Raw genomic sequence first — 23,049 nt, 5'->3', positions numbered from 1 at the left:
CAGCACTTCTGTATCTAAATTATAGCTACTGTAAGATCATGTTGAAGGAGTATAACACATCAGTATTTGTTCCTGGCATCTGGTTACCTATATTTTGCACTGCATATTTATCATACAAGTATTGATATAGAAAAATATAATGTCCAAGCGTACCTGTTTTCATACAGTTTTGATCCCCTTTGTTCTCAGTTTGATTTTATATTTGATTCTTGAAAACTGGGCTTTTCTGCCTTTGATGAGCTGTGCGCATGTGCACACACACACCCTTGATACAGCAGGGTGGGGGGACTCTAGCCCAAATGCACTCCCTCATGGGGGAACTTTTGGAGGTCATAAACACCCCCCACCCCACCCCCGTTAGTTTAAGTCTCAGTTTAGATTGATGAATCCTTAAGAAATTTACGTTGGTGTCACAAATATTACCAAAGTAAGAGAATCAAAGCAAACTAATCTACTTATTGGGAAGCATATTTTGAAGAGAGAGAAAATGTATGCAATACAGGGCTCAGACATTACAAGCGAGTGCCAGGAGAGAATGTTCCTCTTCCAATGCGGTGATAGTTGACCTTCAAGCCCATGGATATACGTTAATCAGTAACAGGCTATAGAAACTACATCTCACTAACAGGGCTATGGCCAGATGGTTCAGGGGCTCCAATTTTACTAGGGTAGCCCTCAGCTTTGTTGAAACTAAAATACCCAGACCACCTTTGACTCGCCCCCCCCGCCTTTGTTGCTTAGTGATCCTGAGAGGCAGAACGAGGAAAAGCCATTAACATCTATTTCGCTTGTACTCCAAGTCTCCTGTAAAAATACACTGTCATAATCTTGGGTGAACTTAACAAAGGACAGGTCAGATGCCTTTTTAGGCCAGCTTGTGATATTCCATGTTAGAAAACTAAAGTTGGACTTGGCTTTACTGAAGTCTAATCTTTGTCAGTTGTTTTCAGAAGAATGTTTGGAGTTTACCATTTTTTGTGGCAACTGGTTGTCCTTTATTCTGATGGTATCTTTACACGGAGAGTCACCCAGGTGTTCAGTAATTTCGGATGGTGGGTGTACGGTGCTCACATTGGTTGTCCTAGGACCTTTGCTTTGCGAGACATCCTCTGGAGGATGTTCTGTCTGACTGACCCATGGAACTTATTGCTAGTGCACACTCATAGCTTTGTGCCGATACTCTCTTAATTAAGCAAGAAATGAAGTTAAGGTATTGTCTTTATCATTGCTAACTGCTATTTGGTAACTGTGAATGTCACACCGAGAATAATATATTAATTAAAGAACTAAAATTTTTGGTTAAGACTATAAAGTACTTATGTTTCTTTGTTTATTTAATCCCATGGCAGTATTTTCTTCTTTGTTTTATGTTAGATTAAATAGTATATTCACATGTAATAAGAAAAAATATAGAGCCCATAAGCTTTCACTCACATAAACCTTCACACTGGATGTATCGATATTGTCATTGGATGTCTGTTGGGCTCTGCAGTAAATAGTGCTGCGACTTTCAGTTTGCGAAATATTTTGAACCGTGAAAGTTATGTTTAGCAATTTCTCAGCAGCCATGCAGGACATAAAAACATCAATCTCACGTTTAGAAATATTTAACCCATCGTTTTTTTTCTGGAAAGAGATGAGAAAATACTATGAAGTGTGAAATACGCACCAAATTCAAAGAATTTAGCATATGAATGTTTAAAATAGAAGATTTGTGTTTTCTCTTTATAAAACCCAAACCAGCATCTTACATGTATTTTTAACTCCAAGACAGGATGCAGATCAGTTGTCAGTTCATAGTGAATAAATTCAGGGTCAGGTTCATATCGAAATTCAATGCAAGGTATATTTTTCGTTTCAACTTTTAAAACAACTTTTACATTACTTTTCTCAGTATTAACAGCTGGTGTTGTAAAATTACACTCAGATCTGTCACTGCGGCATGTAAATTTCTAGAAAAAGAAAAAGAGGGAAGGGGGGGGGAAATGAGAAAACTATAAAGCACTGCCAAATTGTATACAGTGGTAACTCGGGTTATAGACGCTTCAAGTTACAGACTCTGCTGAGCCAGAAATAGTACCTCGGGTTAAGAACTTTGCTTCAGGATGAGAACAGAAATCGCGCGGTGGTGCGGCAGCTGCGGGAGGCCCCAATTAGCTAAAGGGGTACCTCAGGTTAAGAACAGTTTCAGGTTTAGAACGGACCTCTAGAACAAATTAAGCTCTTAACTCGAGGTACCACTGTATAGTACACATTGTTAAATTGTAGCCAATGTGTTGGCTGCAATTCTATGCACAGTTATGATGCTTACATCACAGAATTCCATGGAATGGAACCTAATTTAACTTAATATTTTCATATAAAGTGGTACCTTGGTTTGCATACATTTTGGATTACAAACACATCAAACCCAGAAGTGCATGTCTTGGTTTGCAACCTTTTTTTGGATTACAACCCATTTTTTTTTATTACGAACAATTATTTTTTGGAGGCCCCATTGGTGAAAACGCGCCTTGGGTTACAACCTGTTTTGGTTTACAAACGGACCTCCGGAACGGATTATGGTTGTAAACCAAGGTACCACTGTACACAATATTCCTTAAGTAGGGTTGCCATATTTTGTTGCGCTTTCTTTTGGAAGCCTCCCCCCAAAATAGTGATTTTAAGCTTTTGGAGCTGTTTATGCTGATTCCCCCCCCCCCATTCCATTGCCATACAGCCGGGTTTTCCCCTAACATTTTGCCAGTTTGGCAAAACTCCCTCCTGACACCATTTTTACACCCAGAAACCAGGAAATGTCTAGATTTTTCTGACATATGCCAAGCCTACATTAAGACACTTTGTGGTGGACTCAGGGGGTCACTTGTGTGAACAGAAGGGCTCTTTCCATTCACAGAAGCAACTGAGATCCAATGGAGCTTCTCCAATGGAACATAGGTCAGCTGTTTTCATCAATTCCCCCCTCCCACTGTCCTTCCCCATTTCTCATGCTGTTCTGGACAGTCACCCAACACTCTGGAGATGGTTTTCAGAACTGGGGCAGGGAGGAGGAACTGGCTTCCTCCAGCATGACTGGAACTCCACTAAGCGGAAGTCTGAATTCAAACCTTATGGTGGAGTACAGACCTTAAATTTCTTACTCCTACAATAAGCTCATTTATTTCTGCAGAGTAAGCAGTCTAAAAGCTGCAGCTTACTTGCATTTAAAGCTATAAATACCAATCACATCACAATCCACTAGACAACTGGACTAAGGCCCATAAACTTTGGTGATAATACACTTGTGTAAAAATCTGGTATTTAGTATAAAATCCCAACAATTATATGTGTGTCTGTTTTTTTAGCTTTTACACATGTGCAGGCATGGGTCCCCAAACAAACTTTCTCTCACAGGTTAAGTTCAGAATAAAGCATTATAGCTAACCAACTGTATGACAATTCTAATTTTTTTGTATTTGAACAATTGAATTCCTTTCTGCAGAACTTGGATATTTGATACAGATTGTGTACAGCCTTGCATATTTTTTTTTACTACCTGAAAAGGAATCCTATGCTTGATAAATGGGGCAAGCCTGTAATGTTACGCAGGGGTAGACATATTTCCCCTGTTCAGTCTCTAATGATATTAATATTGCAATACAGTGGTACCTTGGGTTTCAGACGCTTCAGGTTACAGACGCTTCAGGTTAGACTTCGCTAACCCAGAAATAGTACCTCAGGTTAAGAACTTTGTTTCAGGATGAGAACAGAAATCATGAGGCGGTGGCAGCAGGAGGCCCCATTAGCTAAAGTAGTACCACTGTAATTGGCTGTGGACAGGAATTGTCATGTAATATCTGGAATAATTTCTGTAATTTCAGAATCAGAACATGGATTGTTTGCTCTTCTTCCACAGCTTTGTTTCTTCCCATCCACTATGCCTCATGCACCAAAAATCATGTACATTAAAACAATGCACTTTGGGGGGGGGGTGTGATTTGAGCATGCTAGTATTCCCTGGAAGCTCCAGTTGAACCTAATCTTTCCAATGACTTGCTAATGTTCATTACACTCCCCATTTAGCTGAACACTAGCAAGCATGAGAGGGCTTTATAATGGGAGCTAGATATACACACCAGCAAGCCAGTCATTTGAAAGTTGAGATAAAACTGAAGCTGTGAAGGAATTCAGGCAAAATTGTGGTGCAGCTGCTCCCCTGGAGCCTTCTCTATAGCATTCTTGGCAGCAGGATTTTTTTATTCACTCAGCCTTTTTAATTGCGTTATAAATCCATGCCGTTTTACGCATGCTCTGCCCTGTAACGATTTTTTATTTGCTGCCTTTTATTGTTTTTTTGTTGTTGTTGCAGTTAATCATTATAACAGTGTACTTTCATCATTGTACTTTGTTTGTTTGTAAGCAGCCCAGGAAATATTTATTGATCAGCAAAGCTATGTAAGTTCAAATGATAATAGCAGCAAAAAAAAAAAAAGGTAATCAAATTGGCAAAGACTCTCCAAAATAAGAGAGCCTTTATCCTTCATTGGAAGCCCCAAAGGGAGGGGGGTGGGAAAGGGAAGCAAGTTCCAGCAATATTATCTACTGAAAAAGTATATGAATAATACAGGACCAAAACATCATGACACTTTTCAGGAAGGCACTCATTTACCTTTTATGGCAGTTTGCAGAATTGTGGCACTTATAATTAATATAGCCAACATTTGGGGGGGGGAGGAGAGTTCACAACACTTACTGCCAAGTTTTGTCCCCCTCCATCTAAAACAGAAACCATTTCTGTGACATTTAGATGTCTCCCACGTATAGTCATGTTGCGACCTCCACTGCAAAAAAAGGGAAAGGAAATAAGCTTGGAACTTGGGTCTACTTCAAATTTTTTAAAAAAACAAGTTTGCAGCTCAGAAAACTTTCTACCTCACAGTAAATCAAAAACTACAAATAAAAATAATAATCAAGTTTGCAGCTCAGAAGACATTTTGTTGTTGTTGTTTAGCCGTGTCCAACTCTTCGTGATCCCATGGACCAGAAAACGCCAGGCACTCCTGCCTACCACTGCCTCCTGCTGTTAGGTAAAGGTAAAGGGACCCCTGACTATTAGGTCCAGTCGTGACCGACTCTGGGGTTGTGGCGCTCATCTCGCTTTATTGACCGAGGGAGCCGGCGTACAGCTTCCGGGTCATGTGGCCAGCATGACTAAACTGCTTCTGGTGAACCAGAGCAGTGCATGGAAATGCCGTTTACCTTCCCGCTGGAGCGGTACCTATTTATCTACTTGCACTTTGACGTGCTTTCGAACTGCTAGGTTGACAGGAGCTGGGACCGAACAATGGGAGCTCACCCCATCGCGGGGATTCGAACCGCCAACCTTCTGATCGGCAAGTCCTAAGCTCCGTGGTTTAACCCACAGCGCCACCCACGTCCCACAGCTCCTTCTCTTACCCCACAATAAATAAAAAACTACTATTCTCAGTGTATGACTGCAAAGTAAATTTATTCACAAACACAAATGTCAATCTCAAGCCTGGCTTAAGGAATGAGTATTTGTGTGTCATGCGTATGACAGTATGATCCTACAGTACACTGCCTTCTCTTGACAAAATTCCTATCCATACTGATTGTGATTGTTCACCTCTTTTAGGAGTCTGTCTAGCATGACATGTAAGCAATGTAATCTCCAGTAGGATCTCGTCACATATTTCAGTAGGATTTAAAGCTAACAACTATAGACCACTGGTTTTCATTTTTCTACTTAGGTTTCCAATACACACACTGCATATATAAGAATGTTTAGCTCTTACAATTCTACTACAAGGTTTGAATGGACTCTTAGCATAACGACTACCAGCTGTCTTCCCTTTCCCTAGTGGACTTCTTCAGCAGTGGTTCTGAAATGGTATGGGAGTCACTCATGGGAGTGGTGATGGCTGGGATGAATGAATGAATCAATCTTTATTTGCATCAGCCACCAGCCATAGCAATAAAAAAAAATGCAGTATACAGAGGATAAAGGTAAACAGTTAATTACATAAAATGCATTTTGGGGGTTTGGATCAATAGTCAAATAATGGATCTTATTCTAATTGCCCCGGTTAGAAACCTTGTAACTTTTGCTGTCACTTGTTCATCTTGATCTGCCAAGAGAATGGACACTGTAACAGTGGATGGGCGACCCAGAATGGACAGTAATAGAGGGGTGATGGCTGGAAGCTGCGGTCCTTGAGGTATTGCGGTCCTGAGCCATTTAAGGGTTTATAGCACCAGCACTTTGAATTGGGCCCAGAAACTAAATGGTAGCCAGTGCAGTCAGACCAGGATTGATGTAATGTGCTCAAACTGCCTTCCTCAGTGACTAACCTATTTAGTGAGCTGAATTCTGTACTAGCTGAATTTTCCAAACTAGAGAGGCAGTCCTACCTATAATGCATTGCAGTAATCTAACCTAGAGGTTAACAGAGCAGTTAGCCTGTCCCTGTCCAGGTAAGGGTGCAGCTGGGCTCTTTAACTTGGCCTTTGGCTGACTGACATCTAATGCCCTTTTAAAATGTGTTGTGGAAGGGGGCATTAATGGGTTGTCTTTTTTATGTTTTTATGTATTTTGTGTTTGTTTAAATTGTAATTTTATGTTGTGAACCACCCTGAGACCTACGAGTACAGGGCGGTATACAAATGTAAATGAATGAATGAATGCTGATCTGATGGATGTACTGGTATGGCACCATGAACATCTGATCTCAAAGCCCAGCCACACCCTATAAAACTGAAGGATCTACAAGAGACAGTAAGGTCTGTTATGATACTAAGTTAACTATTTCACATTCATATTCAATGTACTACTTTTTATAAGAAGTAAAATAATTTAAGATTACCTCTTCCAGGTGACATTTGGAAATATTCCAGTACATGCAGGGAGAGAGACGTAAGACAGTGTCACAGGGAGTGAACACGGAAAGCCAATTTTCTTTATACATATGCTCTTGGCTTCTTTGCGACTTGGTGGTAAACAGAATTTCATGTGTGTGCGATTTAACACTTTAGTGACAAATATTCTGAAAAAAGAACAACATCTCTCAAATTCTCCCCAAACCCAAATGCTGTTTAATTTTAAAGCAATTTGCAAGCCAACTCTCACTGGACCTCAAAATTAACAACATACGAAGCCCAAGGATTCAATCAAAATTCATATTGTAATGTGATTTAGAAGAGGAAGAAAGCATCTTAAGAATGAACATTGCTTTTAATTCCATTCACAGATGTGGAAAATTAAAAAATAAGAATAGAAGTAATCTAGTGAGGGGAAATAGAGGTTAGACTATCTACCAAGCAATAGGAGGACAACCTAAAACAACTGGGATTATTACAGTGATTACGAAAGTTTCACTTTTGGAACTAATGCGACAAAAGAGAACATTAGTGCAGTGTGAATAAACAAGTCTAAATCACGCAGTTAAAAGGCTCCATCTTGATTATATAGTTTAATCACGAGTCCAAACATTTCCAGGATAAATGTCTATGCAGTACAAGTGCGTGTTAATTTCAAAGATAAAATAATTGATTGTATTTTTACTCACTCCTCTGATTTGCAGCTACTGGTTCCAGTCATTTCCATCAAAACATCTGCATTTGAAAAGTTTTCTCCTCTGATTAGTATTTCACTGCTGCCTAATGTTGATATCCACATTGGTTCAATGGACGTAATGTGCATGAGCTGTTGGAAACAGAGTAAGATTTCAGTATCCAGTCATGCACTTATAAACATGTTTAACTTGTACCTTTCTTGTTAATGGGTAGATATTAAGTGTTGTTCCATGCTCCATAATTTCCATTGGTTTTCATATTCTCCAGGATGGAATATAAAAACAAAAGATAGAAGGGCATAACCAAATCCACAAGCGCCTATGGCCTGGTGGAGACATAAGTCTACAGTATATTGGCCCAGATGGAAGATAGGAAGGAATGGAGGGGATGAAATGATGGGTACAAGCACTGGTGGAGGAAGAGGAGTGGGGGGGAGTGCACCGCCCCTGGCAGCGCGATCCCGGTGGAGTGCCATCGTGGCCAACCCCGCCCTGGGCACCACACCCCTGCAGGCATGCCCCGCCCCCAGGACGCACGCCAGCCCTGCCCCCCGGTGCCAGAGCATGAAGCTCCGCCACTGGGTACAAGAAGACTGTTGGGCTACATGTTTATATTAGTTTTGGGCAGAGTGAATGTGTAGGTTAAAGATTTTCAGTGATTGTATTATGTGCTTTTTATAATATTATTTGAGATCTTTTAATGATGATATGTCATTATGCTGCATTTGGATGTTTTTGTATATGATTTGCTTTTATGGTTCTTATTTATGTTTACATTTAACTCTGCTAATTACAATGTGGAATTGTTTTTATGGTATTGGTAGTATTGTTTTGAATATGGAATTTGTATTTTTGTATATTGTTTTCTTTTGGTTGGAATTTGTAAACTGCTTAAGATATTTTTTTTGGTGAAATATAAACTGATGTATAAGCCAGCTAAAATAAATTATTGCCCCAACAAACTGTGGTCAAAGAGCTGGCCTTGGTAACCCATGAATTTCCCCTCTCATCCCTTGTCAGCCTTTATAAGGTTTAGTGTCCCGTATGTGCCATAGTTAATGCCAACCACCGTTCCCATGAATCTGAATAACCTGGATAGTGACAATGTAGGTGTAATGATAAAACACACCAAAGGCAAGCAAAAAATGGGCAGGAGAACTTATTCCAGAGAGAAGAAGAGGACGGTGTATGACTGGCATGCTTTGGGTTGCATATAGCTAGCATTACTTATGTGTTGGTGCTAAAAATCCAAAGAACAACAATAATTTGGAAATGTTTATTAAAACACATTCACATCTATATCTATCTGTGAACATATATTCCACAGAGTTTCAAAAGTACTGCCATTCACCCAGGGCGTACACACACATACACTAAAAAAAAAAAAAAAGCAACAACCCCAAGAAATTAAACGGAGGCTCTGATTCCTCCATTAAACAGAGTGGGAAATCCTAAAAGACAGATTTCCATGAGAACACAAAAACACTCATACCCACAAAATAGCATTGCAGTAAAATCACCATGAGAATAATATAGGCACTGCACAAATCATAGCACAAATTTAATGGTATACTTGGATACAATGTAACAATCCTTCATAGCCATCAGACTTTACTTCTGGTGAAGCTAACACTTTCCAAAAACGTATTAAGTTCATATTAAACAAGAAATTAACATCTCATGTTCTACACTCTTCCGCAGCCTCAAAAGGTTTTGTACTTTGTTAAAGTACAAGGCACATACAAAGTCTTTTCCTTCAAAACACAGCAGATGTGCTCCCTGAAATAATTTTAAAATCCTCAAAACAATTAAAAATACTACAAACTTTGCATTTTTTTTTACTTAATTCCCGCCCCCTACAAGACCATGCACATTTGGAAAAATGATTTAACAAGCACATTAAAGTGACTTTTTAATATATGTACCTGTAATGCTTGAGTATTTCTTATCCTGGATTACATTGTTAGCACATTGGATTTTCATTTATTTTCAGGTTACCAACTCCAGAGCCTTTGAGAATTTATAGATTTATGGACAAATTAACCCCACCGCAAACACTGCTGGGGTTGAGTAACCATCTCTTTTTCAAAGAATAATTATTCTTTCATCAAGGGATTTGGGATTACATATTGCAAGTGCTTTTTACTAGTTCATCTAGTGTCATAAAAATCTTCTAACTCCTCTTTTGGAAGAATATCTTTCCATAAAAACAAGTGAATTTAAGAGGTAGATTTCTCCATGATGCACTTATTTATTTCAAATAAAAAAAAGAGAGTTCTCTTTAGAACAAAGATCACATCTTGGAAAAAAAGCTTAGTACATTATTTAATACAGTTCAGTAAGAACAGTCCTAAGCAGTATCAGGAGCTGTTTGGAAACCAATGCATTTGATGCTCTCTTCCTAGAACACTTCATAGCAATATCTATAATTAATGTTTTTAAGTTGCATGAGCCCTCTTTTGAACGACACAAAAAGTTTATAAATTATTAGTTTGGTTCTTTGTTTCTTCCTTCATGAGTCTTTTAATCCAAATATTTCATCTATATTTCAAAAGGACTCAGCAACAGTAGCTAACCTTGATGTTAGTTGCTAAATTGCATTTGCTGCTGAAAAGCTAAAGCTACCAACAGGAAGTCCAATCTGATATGTGTCTATTGATATGCATCTCTCACAAACGTTAACACTGCTGAATATGTTCGGTTTCCATAAGAATTAGCAAAACAGCAAGCTAAATATCACAATATTCTTTTGTAAGCTCCTCTAGGCAGGGGACTATACTCGTATATGAACACTGATGGCTTTGGACTTCTGTTTCCTGAACTGCAAGTCCCACCTAATTCCACAAAACAATTTAGGTTTGAAATTGAGAAGAATTTAAAATGCACAGTGCTCTAAACAGCAGAGGAAGAAAAGTGCTCTCTGAAGTTTGAAAAAGTAAACAATTTTACTGGGAATGCACAGGCCTATGGGAAAACTTCAGGAAGTTCTTTGGATACTAATAATGTGATAACGTTAAGCCAAAAAAAAAAAAGAAAAAGATATTTATGGATTAAGATTAGATACATTTTCGCTGACCTCACTGTTATTTTGGTATAAAAAGAGAACTAAAGATACTGAATCATATTTAAAATGAAGTGGTATGGTAGTAAATGGCTGCTCAGCCCTTTCCCAGGTAGGTAGAAGTTGCGGCCCCTCACTCTCTGCTACCATCCCCAGCAACCAGGTCACAGGTGCTTGCCGGCCATTTGTGAATTCCCCTGGCCAGCAGGATCACAGCATGGGACTTTCCTCTGTAAAGCTAGCTTCAAATGGGCCACTCAGAGGCCCCCACCTGATGGTCAGTGCCTTGCTGGCTGGCTGCTGCCATGCCTGGTCAGGCAGCAACACTGCATTTGCCACCGTATTAACTAGAAATCTGAAGTACTATGGGAGTACCAAGTGGGGTGAGACAAGCAGTTAATAAGTCTTCTGCCAGCAAACTAGGGAGGGAAACCATTTTCAGTGAGTCTCCTATACCCAACAGCCCCCCTTTCCTTGTTCTTGTGGTTGAAATCTTACCATCCAGCTCAGAGATTAGTTTGATTAAACCCTCCAGTTCCCCCCATTTCTTAAAAGAAGCAATTCTGGTTCAATTCACTCCACCCAAAACAACATTTGCTTCTACAGTTTCAGCACCATCTAATGCATAATGGCTTATCAGTTTAGCACAGGAAAGAAATCTGATTTGGTGGTGGGTAGAAGAGAACAAGGAAATAGACACTTTCAATAATAACATGTTTAAGTCAGATTGAAACTATGGTGATTGCCTAAAAATACACAAACCAAGAATTGCAAAACTTAATTTATGCTATTCAGTACTAATAATATAGTCAACTCACTAGCATATTGCAATGTAGTTCTTCCCTCAAACAACAGTGTGCTCTTTGGGCAACACCTGTGCTATCCAATAAAGTTTAACGGAAAACACAGTTACAGTTACACAGAAAATAAAAACTACATTTTGACTGTTTTTTGTTCCTAAGTATATATCATCCCAAATCACTGAAGAGGAAAACACATACAGCAGATAATTGCAGCAGTATGTATGTACTGTATTCAGCTCTGTATTGTTGTTTTTTAAGCTTGATCAAGCCATTTTGCTAGCTAGATTTGGAGAAAAGTGATCCAACAGGATTAGAATTCAACCCAGAGGGTAACTCTGTGAAATGAAATCCTTCCACTAATTATATTAAATGACAACTACTGATTTCTTATAGCGTTGTGGTATCTGACCCAAACACAGCATTGTTATTCATTATAGCACAAATTCCCATGAGTACAAAGGGTAAAAGCAGAAAATGTGAAACACACACACACACACAAATCTCAACTATCTATATTTCAGCAGTGGAAAGCGAAGGCAACACAAACATCCCATGGTATTTTACTATCATTGTTGCTACTGCTACTAGTCTTATGAGTTATGCAAAGCATTTCATAGCATAAGCAAGAGAAACTAGAGAAGCCAGTGGAATTCTCCTGAGCTTGGACTTGGGAAAGGACTACAGGAGCTCATAAAGGTCCTGTACTGAAGGGGGAATTAGTGTGTCCAATTGCCAACCATCACCCTTTAATGCTTCCCCTTATTTTCCACCATGTCCTTTTAGTCTTCTGCCTCCTTCACCCTTGCCATCAGTGAAAACAGCATATGATTGACAGTGAGCTGGATACAATATAGGAAAAGGCGGAGATGGTGTTAACACATGAGTGAACTCCCCTCCCAATCAATTGTGCTATAACTTATCAGTTTCAGAATATCTGCTGACCTCTGGTCTCTGTGAAATATCTTTCCCATCTGAAGCACTGGTAGTAATTGAATCACAGTCAACCTGAAAAAAATGAAAGCACTTCCTTAGAATATTTTTTTTAAAAAACACCATTCATCAAATAAAAAACTTTCCATATAGCGATTTAAATTCAATACAAGCCAGAAAAATTACCTTTTGTGTACAAGTCACGGTAGAGGAGACACATTTTTTCTCTCTAGTAGACCAGGTGCAACCAGCACGAGACAAACATTCTGAACATCTAGAAATATAAAATAATAGTTTACACAACTGCAGGGATTGGTGAGATCCAGCAGAGAAGGTGTGTCAGTATATAATTCTAGGTCTTAACCAGGGGGCTTACATGTCATAAATATTTATTTAGCTCTACTCAAGCTAAGGCTTTTCATATAGTGGCCTCAGTAACTCAGAACGCTGGTCCTCTACAATTCAGATATTATACTGCCTGCTGAAAACTTGGAAATTTAATTGTAACATGTAAAGTCAATTTGGATCAGCAGGAGAACTTCAAGGGCATCTTTGTCATATTAGGCATGGGAAAGCAATGCTCCATAATGATACTCTTGCAGGATTAGATTAAAAGACCATTGCATTTTGCCTCCCAAAGTGACCCACCAAATGCCCCTGAGAAGTCCAAAATCATTGCATGGAGGCAACAGTCCTCCTTTGCTGTTGATTTTGAGTGACTGAATTCAGTGCCATGCTGCCTCTGAACATGGCAAGTGAAGTGGTTCATTTCTATAGCATTACTTCAACTGCTGGCAAAAGTAGATGGCTCATACCATCTGAAGTAAAGGTCATATGTTATGCTAAGGTGGTTGTGCAAAAAAATCACACTGTCCATTCCTCCTTGCTATTTAAACTTCCATCATCCCTATGATCTCACTTAAAACTAAATCCGTTGAAAGGGTTTTGCCTTGGGACTAGAGGTTGTTATGGAGCTGTTCCAACAACCCTTTGGTTAACACAACAGGAGTCATGAGTGGCAAGCCTTATTGCACTAATTAGGAAAGTAAGCCTTGCCCCCCTACTCACCAACTTCTCAATTCTGGAAAATACGCTTCTGTGTGAAGCACACAGTAGCTTAGATAGAGTTAATGCACAACAGAATCCACAATGGCTCTTTTTCATCACTATCTGGAGGTTGGCTATGAGTGCTATGAGTTCAGGGAAACAGAGCCGAGATCTAAAGTGATGCTTCAGCAAAAGAATGTATCATGGACCAAGTACGGTTATAAATCTATGTGCTAATAATAGCTCCAAGCGAAACAACAAGCCTACCCATAAGGCTTACTCATTGCTAAGGTTGCTTCCAGACTGACAAGTGTTATATAAAGACTGCACTTCCTCTACCTTACATGCAGAATGGCAAGACTCTTCAGGTAGTCTCACACTTTGCAAAAAATGTACATCCTGTTATACATCATCCATACTTTTGTGTGTCATATACAGCTATGTAGGTGGGTAGGTGGCATACCTTTTTATCAGGATGTTTATTTTCAACACACACACACACACACACACACACACACACACACACTTTCATGTTTACCAAAAGGAGCTTCCCCTTCCTTAACTGCTACTGTGCTAATAATTTTTAAGCTAATTGAAATGGCACCAACCAGAAAAGCAGTGTCATCCTTTTTAATCTATTTAACATTTTGCACTACATAGTTTAATTACATGGTATAATTACACAAATCTAGATTTAAAATGAGGGACACGGGTGGCGCTGTGGGTAAAACCTCAGTGCCTAGGACTTGCCGATCGTATGGTCGGCGGTTCGAATCCCCGCGGCGGGGTGAGCTCCCGTCGTTCGGTCCCAGCTCCTGTCCACCTAGCAGTTCGAAAGCACCCCCAAGTGCAAGTAGATAAATAGGTACCGCTTTAAAGCGGGAAGGTAAACGGCGTTTCCGTGTGCTGCGCTGGTGCTGGATCGCCAGAGCAGCTTCGTCACGCTGGCCACGTGACCCGGAAGTGTCTCCGGACAACGCTGGCCCTCGGCCTCTTAAGTGAAATGGGCGCACAACCCTAGAGTCGGACATGACAGGCCCATACGGGCAGGGGTACCTTTACCTTTACCTAGATTTAAAATAAGGGTGAAGATGTTATTTTGACTATAAAAAAAAAATTACTAAAAATAGCAACGTCTATGTACTGAAAAGTAGAGACCTGGGAATAGGCTCAGCTGCCTGAATGATCACCACTGACATTGTTTGCACCAGTCTTCTCCAATCTGGTGCTGTGCAGATGTTCAGCTCCAGCTGCCACACTCAATATGGCCTGTGGTCATCACGCAAGATGTAGACCAAAACATCTGGCGGGGAAGGCTGGTCCTACACTGATTGGCAATAGCTTTCCAGGGTTTCAAAAAGGATTTTTCCAAGCCCTACCCAGAGATATAAGTGACTGAAGCTGAGACCTTCTGCATGCAAAGGGTGTACTCTATCACTGATCTACAACCATATTCCTTCAAAAAGACAGAAGAGTATTTCAACTTAGCACTGCATCTACAGATATGTTCTGTTCCTTCCAAAAAAATTGATTATCCCCCAAAAAAGTTTCAAAAGAGGTGAAAGTACCATGGGGAGAATACAAGATAACACATGTATGATGATACTGTGTAGATGTCTTGTAACAGTACAGAGAACCAAGAGTGACAATTCAAGAGTGACATGCTAATGTGAAAGCACCCTAAAGAAGCTGTTCCACAACCCACAAAAAGATATGTAAACATCTCTTACGTTTTCTCGAATGAGCAGTCATATTTAAATATTTCTGATAAAGTCTGTGAACCAGAGATGAGTAATACTTGAGCAACTGGAAAGAAAAAGAAAACATTTTGATATATTCGGTACAAGCATATATATGAGTTATTTGGATACAACTGATTTTAAAGTAGACACAAGAGAGTCCCCAGGAATTTTTCCAAGGACGGAAAAGAAAATGCTCCAAATAAATAGACAAACATAACTAGCATCAGAGAACAGGTCAACAATTTCTGGCAGCGCTGGTGACTCTGCAATGGCAAGGCCTAGTTAGATTTGGTCCCTGAGCAACATGTATGTCAGGTCTACCCACCTGTTGTTTCTCAATGAGTAAATATGGCATCCAGGGAACTTCCTTCCACTCACTGCTGAAAGTCTTAGTTCTTTGCCTAGCTGCCTTCACCCCCTCTAGCTTTTAACTGTACTCCTCCTACAATCAATTTCACAGTCCACTCACAGCTTAAAAAACACAGCCTCCTCCCTCCTTTCAACAAAATGGGTGTAACAAGTCTGGGCTGCTTTGTAGGGTTGGCGTTCCCCATAATATCTCAGCCATAGTCCTGCCCTCTGCAATATAGCTATTAACATTGATTGACTTTATCTGCACTGGCATTAGCAGAGTAATTTTTAAAATATTTACAAACTCACTTCATATAAAACGTTATTTTATTATTATATCTGTGATAGAAAAATCATGAACTCCTTCTTTGCTGTTATCTTTTGTTCTTGGGCTGGCACACTTGTCCCAAATCACAGCTACCTTAAAATCTTGTATAATCAAATTGTTTTCTATGAAGCAGCAATCACTTATTTACCAGGGAATACCAACAGAAGAAGATTAACAATAAATCAAGGGTTTTGATTATGGGTGTTTTACTCTTGCCTTCTCTTTGACTAATTGGTTAGGTCTCCTTTCTTAAATTTCATTGGCTACACTGGCAGAGGAAAAGGAGTGCGGGGGGGAGCACACCGCCCCCGGCAGTGCGATCCCAGTAGGGTGCCATCGCGGTTGCCCCCCCCCCTGCGCTGGGTGCCACACTCCTGTAGGTGGCATGCCACGCCCCCAGGATGCATGCCACGCCCCCAGGATGGCACCCCTGCCTGCTCTCCGCCCCCTGGTGCCAGAGCATGAAGCTCTGCCACTGATCGGCTAGTATTTTTTTCTTCTTCTTTGTAAAGTTTGTGATTATTATTTCGTTTTATAATGTGTATAAAATAGAGAGAACAACTATAACCCAAGATTAAAATTAAAACATGAAAAAACAGAACTATAAAATAGGCATGTGGAATGAGTAGTTGCACATAAGTTAAAATAACAAAGTCCAAGTAAAGGCTATCAACTTCATCAGATCATCAACTATAGTTCCAGATTTGCCATGCTAGTGACAAGGGACATCTTGAAAATATTTTTTCTGCTGAATATGTCTTAAAGGAATGCCAAATCATATAAAAAATGTCTGAAGAAGCAGGTAAGTTTTTCACAAACAAATGAGGAGAATAGTGCCTGCAATGTCTAACTCATCAGTCAAATTCTAAAATGCCAGAAACTTACTACGTTTTTACTTTAAAAAAATGAAAGCCAGGAATATGTTGATTAAGATTCATTGAGTGAAGAGGCTATCCCCTTTATCTTCCTGCAGATACCCATGCATAGAGCCCACATAAATGAAGAGGTTATGCCACAGATAATTGTATTACTTAATTATTTATTCTGTTTATGCTGCTCTTTTCAGTGGAGTTTCCAAAGAGCTGATAACATGGGTCACGTTTCTCTTGCATGACAATTAGTCTTCGGTCTTCTATAGCAACTTTTCCCTAATGTAGTTTAAATAGTTGAAAACGTACACACAAATGCTCTAATCTTGTCAACACAAGATTTGGGATTCAGGGCTGTTTTCAGGAAGTGGCCTTCATCTTGGTGCCAGACAATTAAGACCATCTTCCCCAATCTTGCACACGCAAGAAAAGACTGACAAGTGTGACATGATAAAATAGTAGCCAGGCTTACACCAACCACAAACAACGGCCAACCTCTCTTCCTTTTTCCAACATCCAACCACAGCAATCCATAACACACTTTCAAAGCTTCCTCTTTCAGAACCAACGCGGCTTTATCCTCCCTCCGCCCAAGCACAGTAATTAAAAACCAGGCTACATATATCCTCACACATTCCATACAACAATACATGCCAGGTGTTGTAGGTAAAATATGAAGAAAACTTGCCTTTTCCAACTAGATCAGCAGCCTTAAGGTGACAAGAGCAGTTCATGACATCTTCCTTCACATTCTCACAAAGAATTTTTTTGGTATTCACATCTATCACTCTGCAAGTGAATGGCCCTTCAGAATTTCCAACTGCAGTTACAGAAATCTAAAGGAATGAGAAAATTGATAAGATTTCTTAACCTCTTAGATGATAGTCTGGAGGAACTTCCAAGAGAATCAGAGTTAAACTCTCAGGGTAAATGTTGATAGGCTACTTAAAGATTAGATAAAAAGTGAATGGCAAGAAACAATTGAAAATATACAGGCAACTTTTAATTGGCTGAATAGCAGGAGCTGCTGCAATCTGCCCAACTCCATTCACCACACCCAATGATTCCTACTAGGAAGCCATGAGATTTATACAGAATGATTCTCCCACTTCCTTCTCTCCCTAGAATGATGATGATTTGTTACACATGTAGACCATGTTTAATGCAAACCAGAATTCATATCAACCAGTGTTTGTAAATCTGCTTCAAACCTTAGCTTCAATATATGGTCAAGAAGATTCCTGGTTTGCATTAACCATAAACCATATCAGTATGTCTAAATGATGACTAACAACAGAGAGAGAAGAGAAATAGTTTCATAGGCAGGAGGGAAAACAGCATTATGCTCAAGGCTGGCTCTCAATTTGTCACCCACAAGGATGCTGAAGAGCCAACATTATGGGAGAATAATACTACCAACAGAAGCCAGAATAGCGTGTGTTTCTTTTTTGTCCCACTGAGTGAACCTGGCTTCTCTCTACTTTCCCTACACACTGCAGTAATCAATGATTCAGGCAGACTGTCCACCCGGACATGTGAGAGTACTTCAAGAGATTAACAAAGCTTGTTTTAAAGTATGTCCGTATTCTTTCCACATCAGTGTCACACCTCAGAGGTAGAGCATGGCTACAGGAATCCATATCCAGCATGAGGGAACCATTAACCTCTTCACATTATAGCAACGTGATCTAAAACCATTCCAAGCAGAAAGCGGGGAGCATCAGAAGACATCACCATTGCTCTAACAAGGCGTCACCTGCACCTTCACAGCTTGGCCTTTCCTTTTGTGCAAGGCACCAAACAACTGGAGCCACCCAAGGAAGTTCGGTTAGGGGTCCCCATCCTGCTGGGTGCATGTAAACTGACACACTGTGATCTGCAAGTATGGGAGGCTGGGATTCTGCCAGTATGCCAAATACATTGGATTCATTAAGTAAGATGAACTGCTTGTCTATAGAGATGGTTTGCAGAGAATGTCAAACATGGAAGACTGGGCCAGATACATGCTTTTGTGTACATAAAAATAAATAGGGCTTTGTTTATCCAGGTTTGCCCACAAAGAACCCCATTGTTACACCAGGAGAAAGGTATAAGCAGCATAGGATTGGACTATTATGTTTCAGTCAGACCAGAGTACTGAGAGAGCTCAGCACTGCCAAGTTAAATTCTCTCATTTGTAAAAACGATGTATTAAGTAGTACAGTTATACCATAAATGAAATGAAAATGATGTTTAACATACCTCACCTCTGTAATGCTTAGATGTGTAGATTTTCAGGCATTTATCTGTTCCATATGGAATGCTTGTCCAGTTCATTATGTTATTTGAAACTGGGCATTCGCCTTTTAAAGTGCAGCTGAAGAAAAATCCAAATATATGCATGAGAGAAATAGAGAAATCTCTTTCAATTATATATAAAAATCTGCATTATTTGTATCTCTTAGCCAAACTGTGGCCACCTTGACTGGACATTTCTAAAGTGCCTTCTCAGCTCTTAATAGGCTGAGAAATCATGTTCCAGATATTTAGCTTTAAAAAAGATACATCAAACAATGAACATCTATTCCATCATTTCCTTTCAATCAATTTGTCCACCCTGTTGGCTAACTATGCAAATTTCCAGGAGATAGAACTGATTAACCTAATCAGATTTTCTCACTTTATTGTTGCTTCATTTCTGTCTTTAAAACCATAAAAAACCAGTCACGCCCATTGATTCTTTCTCATGGCTTATGATGCCATTGCCCCTCGAAGCCACAGAGTAGATATGAGTTTTGAGAGTTGGTGTTAAATAACATTTATTTACATTATTTTCCTTGGGACCACTCTATGACTTTTTCAATCTTATGAGAATATATCATTATGGTCTTTCTCAAATTTCAAATTAAAAATAGGGTATGCGAACTTAATGCAACTATCCAAATATCTCATACCTGCTAACTATAATTATAACCACAATTATAGATGTCCTTTTAAGAAGAGTCTTACTGCATGCTAGCTTTAATTGCTAAAACACTAATTTCTTATTTACTGCTCGGCTACTGGCTTGACACTATTGTGTCTTATCGCTCTTTTTTGCTCAAACTTTATAAAAAGATAATTTTAAAGCAAATAAATAAATGTTATGGTCTTCTTGTTGTTTTAGAATTTCAAAGTTATTTGGCACCAGGATTCTGTCTTAGCCCAGTTAGAATACTAACACAAATATCCTGGGAAGGTTAAGAGAGAAGCTTGAGTTGCCTTTACATTAATATTATTAGCAAGTGTCATTATAGGAAGAGTCACTGCAGACTTAAAACTGATCCAAGCTGACTTTGTAAAAACAACTGTGGTATCAAGGTATCAAGAATGAAAAAATACCAATAATGAAGCATTTATTCATATGAGCCTAAGAAGCAAAAATACATACTTGTTATATGAATAACACCATCCACAGTGGGGGTCCATGGCAGTTAAACATTCTTTACAGGAAATATACTTGCTACAGTTAGCAACCTTTGTTCTCCAGATCTAAAATAGAAAGGGGGGAAAAATCACTCTTGCATGTTTCTAGTAAACATTTTCAAAAACGTAAAATAATTTCCATAAACCCAGGAAATAGAAAGAAAAGCAAATCAATAACTTAAAGAAAAAACGGAATCCAAAGTAGTGTCTTACAATACTGCAACAACCTTCTGCTGTTCATGTCACTTCAAGTTAACCTTCCCTGGATCCATCATACCACTTTGCTAATTTGGGGGTGTATAGGAAGAGATCATTTGCAGATTGGACCTTTGACAAGACCTTTGCCAGCTGTGCTCACTTGTACTTAAATTCAGAGCCAACAGGGTGGCATATGACTTCAAAAATAATTTGCATGCAGATTCCCTGCCTGTTACAGCCTTTGTCTCTAAACTTCCGTTTCTAGGAAAGGCTGCTGAATGTGTGGTTGCCCTCCAGCACTTTAAAACCACCAACTTTCTGCACACCTGTTAACGTGGTTTTTGGTCTGGAAGGAGTGCGGTCTCTCATAACCATTTCTGCCTGGCTGGAGATTGCTACGGGCAACTGCACTCCACTATTAATCCTATTAAATCCTGCTGCAAGTCTTTGATGCTAAAGTGTGTTCTTGGCAATGCCAATGTGGGCTCTTCCACTCCGGAGTTTAATGTGGATTTGAAGCTGCTCCTCTCCGTCTCTCACTTTTGCAGTGTACATACAGCGTCCTCCTCATCCAAGTGGCAGCCTGCACCTCCCCTTGCTAAATTAAGTTTCTTTTCTGTCTTGTTCTAGCTGGGTCCCAGGCTGCAAGTAGCCTTCCAGATAACCATGGCTATTGCAGACCGACAGCTGCAAATTCCATAGCCAATCCAAGGTCCAATTCTAGACAAGCAGTGATTTTAACAGAGTTGAGGGGAACCCAAGGTCCAGGTAAGCAGACGGTCAGGATCAGGTGCAAGAAACAGTGTTGGTTAGCAAGCCATTGTTCCAGCAGTTCTCTCAGCCTTGCACTGAGGCTCTTAAACCAGAGGCACCAGAATCCCACCCTAGGCACAGCTGCAGCCTCTCAAGACATCTCTGCAGAATCCTTCTCCTAAGGAGGGTGCTACACCTCGGTAGTCCTTTGCTCATGAAGAAACCTTCTCTACAACCAATCACTCTTCTTGACTAGGAGGAGACAGCTGGTGGCGACATAATATTTGCCAATCTGTCGATAATCCAATAGGAGAAGAAAATGCAATACAAAAATGTGGCTCCTCTGAAGCTTATCATGTGGGAAGCGTCATTGCTTTTAACATGTGGTGACATTTCACTGGATGGTTTCTTTTGCTGCCTTTACTTCTTCCATTTTGTTTCCATCAGCCCCAAAGACATGTTCATGGCATTTTTATTTTTAACCCAGCTGTTTTTCAGAGAGCAGCTATGTTAAAATATATAAATTGCCCTTGCACGTAGATGGCAAAGGAAAAGGTAGGAAATGAAGTAGGAGTCTTTCATATGAATGATTCCTAATCTTATCTGGCTTGGAGTATTATACTTTATTTAAAAATTACTTTTGCACAGTTCTGTACTTTTGCGCAATTCTGGAAAAACTTATATTCCAGATTTGTACTTTAAAAAAAAGTGCATACACAGGCAAGCAAATAAGTGCACACATATCCACAATGGACCTCAGGGAAGTGATAATATTTGAGGGAAGGAGACAACACTACATAGTACACCTACATGCACCCTAACAAGTACCACCCACTAATGTGCACAAGAAAGGAGATGGTTTTCGGAGCCGTAAGACTGAAAGTACCTGTGTGGATAAAAGTGCCCAAACAAGCACATGCAACAGTGAGCCATGTATGCATTAATGCCCTAATCTGAACAGAGACTGAAAGGAGTTCTCTTCCAATAAGGAAATCTCACGTGTGGTGATTACTCATCAACCATCCAAACATTCCTCACAAAGGCTTACCGGTGCTTCCTGAATTCAATGGATAAATGAGAGATGCTGAGAGAGAGATCATATGAAGGTGTGCACTTTGATGCCATCAACAAGTTTTCTCTTGTTTCCATCAACTCAGTTCTGAAAAGTCTCTACACTCACGTAAGACAATGTAAGTCAATTACGCAACTGCGAACACTAAGAAAATGATGCGATAGCTAATCTCTAAAGTTACACAGAACTAATCAAGTCAGTTGCATAGTTTAGAATCTCTGTTGACTAGGAATCAGACCTACTCATATTCAGGGTCCTGTTCTACAACCCAAAAGTAAAGTAGGCTGCTGGGCTTCAGTTAACAAGGACTTTGCCAGATGACTGAAAGCCAACTTCAGAAGTACTATTTGTGCTGGCTGCTGCTCTTAGCTCACCTTGTTACCAGATGGTAGATAGATGTAATCTTTATTCACAGGGTCAAGTTCAAGTTTGTGAAAAATTGGTGTTTCTTCTTCAATTTCATATAAAATGTCTGGGCAATTTGCTTTCATGTTTTCATCAAGAATAACCTAAAAGCACAGGAAACAAAAAGAACCACTATCATGTTATCATGGGCAAATTTATCTGCCCTATTTGAATACGCTATGGTTCCTCTATTCCTCCCCATCATCAGCAATTTGGAACAGATTTTTTTTTGAGGCGGGACGACATGTCTGGGTGGAGGAGGTGGAAGCAAAAGTCCCACTGTGCAAGCAGAACCTCAAATGAACAGATAAGAAGCAAACTGCATGGATAATCTAACAAATACTCTTACCTGGAAAGAGAACATGTTCTTTTACTATTATCTCAAGAAAGATACAAGGACCTATTTTGAATGCACATTCAGTGACTAATGATCAGGATTTGTATGTTTTCGATTTGGTCAGCTATTCTTAACAAA

At 39.6% G+C, this 23,049-nt stretch overlaps 1 protein-coding gene across 1 annotated transcript in view; it reads right to left on the bottom strand.

Moving 5' to 3' along the window:
- Positions 1-23,049, bottom strand: part of PLXNC1 (plexin C1) — a 59,019-nt gene that overhangs the window by 18,619 nt on the left and 17,351 nt on the right. Inside the window, exons 3-14 of the mRNA XM_053407414.1 lie at positions 22,544-22,678; positions 20,112-20,212; positions 18,944-19,058; positions 17,391-17,538; positions 15,143-15,218; positions 12,552-12,639; positions 12,378-12,440; positions 7,566-7,702; positions 6,864-7,043; positions 4,733-4,820; positions 1,752-1,952; positions 1,435-1,626 (exon numbers count right to left, since the gene is read on the bottom strand). Of these exons, the coding sequence (XP_053263389.1) occupies positions 1,435-1,626; positions 1,752-1,952; positions 4,733-4,820; positions 6,864-7,043; positions 7,566-7,702; positions 12,378-12,440; positions 12,552-12,639; positions 15,143-15,218; positions 17,391-17,538; positions 18,944-19,058; positions 20,112-20,212; positions 22,544-22,678 (1,524 nt within the window). The remainder of the gene's footprint in view (positions 1-1,434; positions 1,627-1,751; positions 1,953-4,732; positions 4,821-6,863; positions 7,044-7,565; positions 7,703-12,377; positions 12,441-12,551; positions 12,640-15,142; positions 15,219-17,390; positions 17,539-18,943; positions 19,059-20,111; positions 20,213-22,543; positions 22,679-23,049) is intronic.

The sequence above is a fragment of the Podarcis raffonei genome, chromosome 10, assembly GCF_027172205.1.
Source record: "Podarcis raffonei isolate rPodRaf1 chromosome 10, rPodRaf1.pri, whole genome shotgun sequence".
Classification (NCBI taxonomy): domain Eukaryota; kingdom Metazoa; phylum Chordata; class Lepidosauria; order Squamata; family Lacertidae; genus Podarcis; species Podarcis raffonei.
This window is presented reverse-complemented; position numbering and strand designations above follow the sequence as displayed.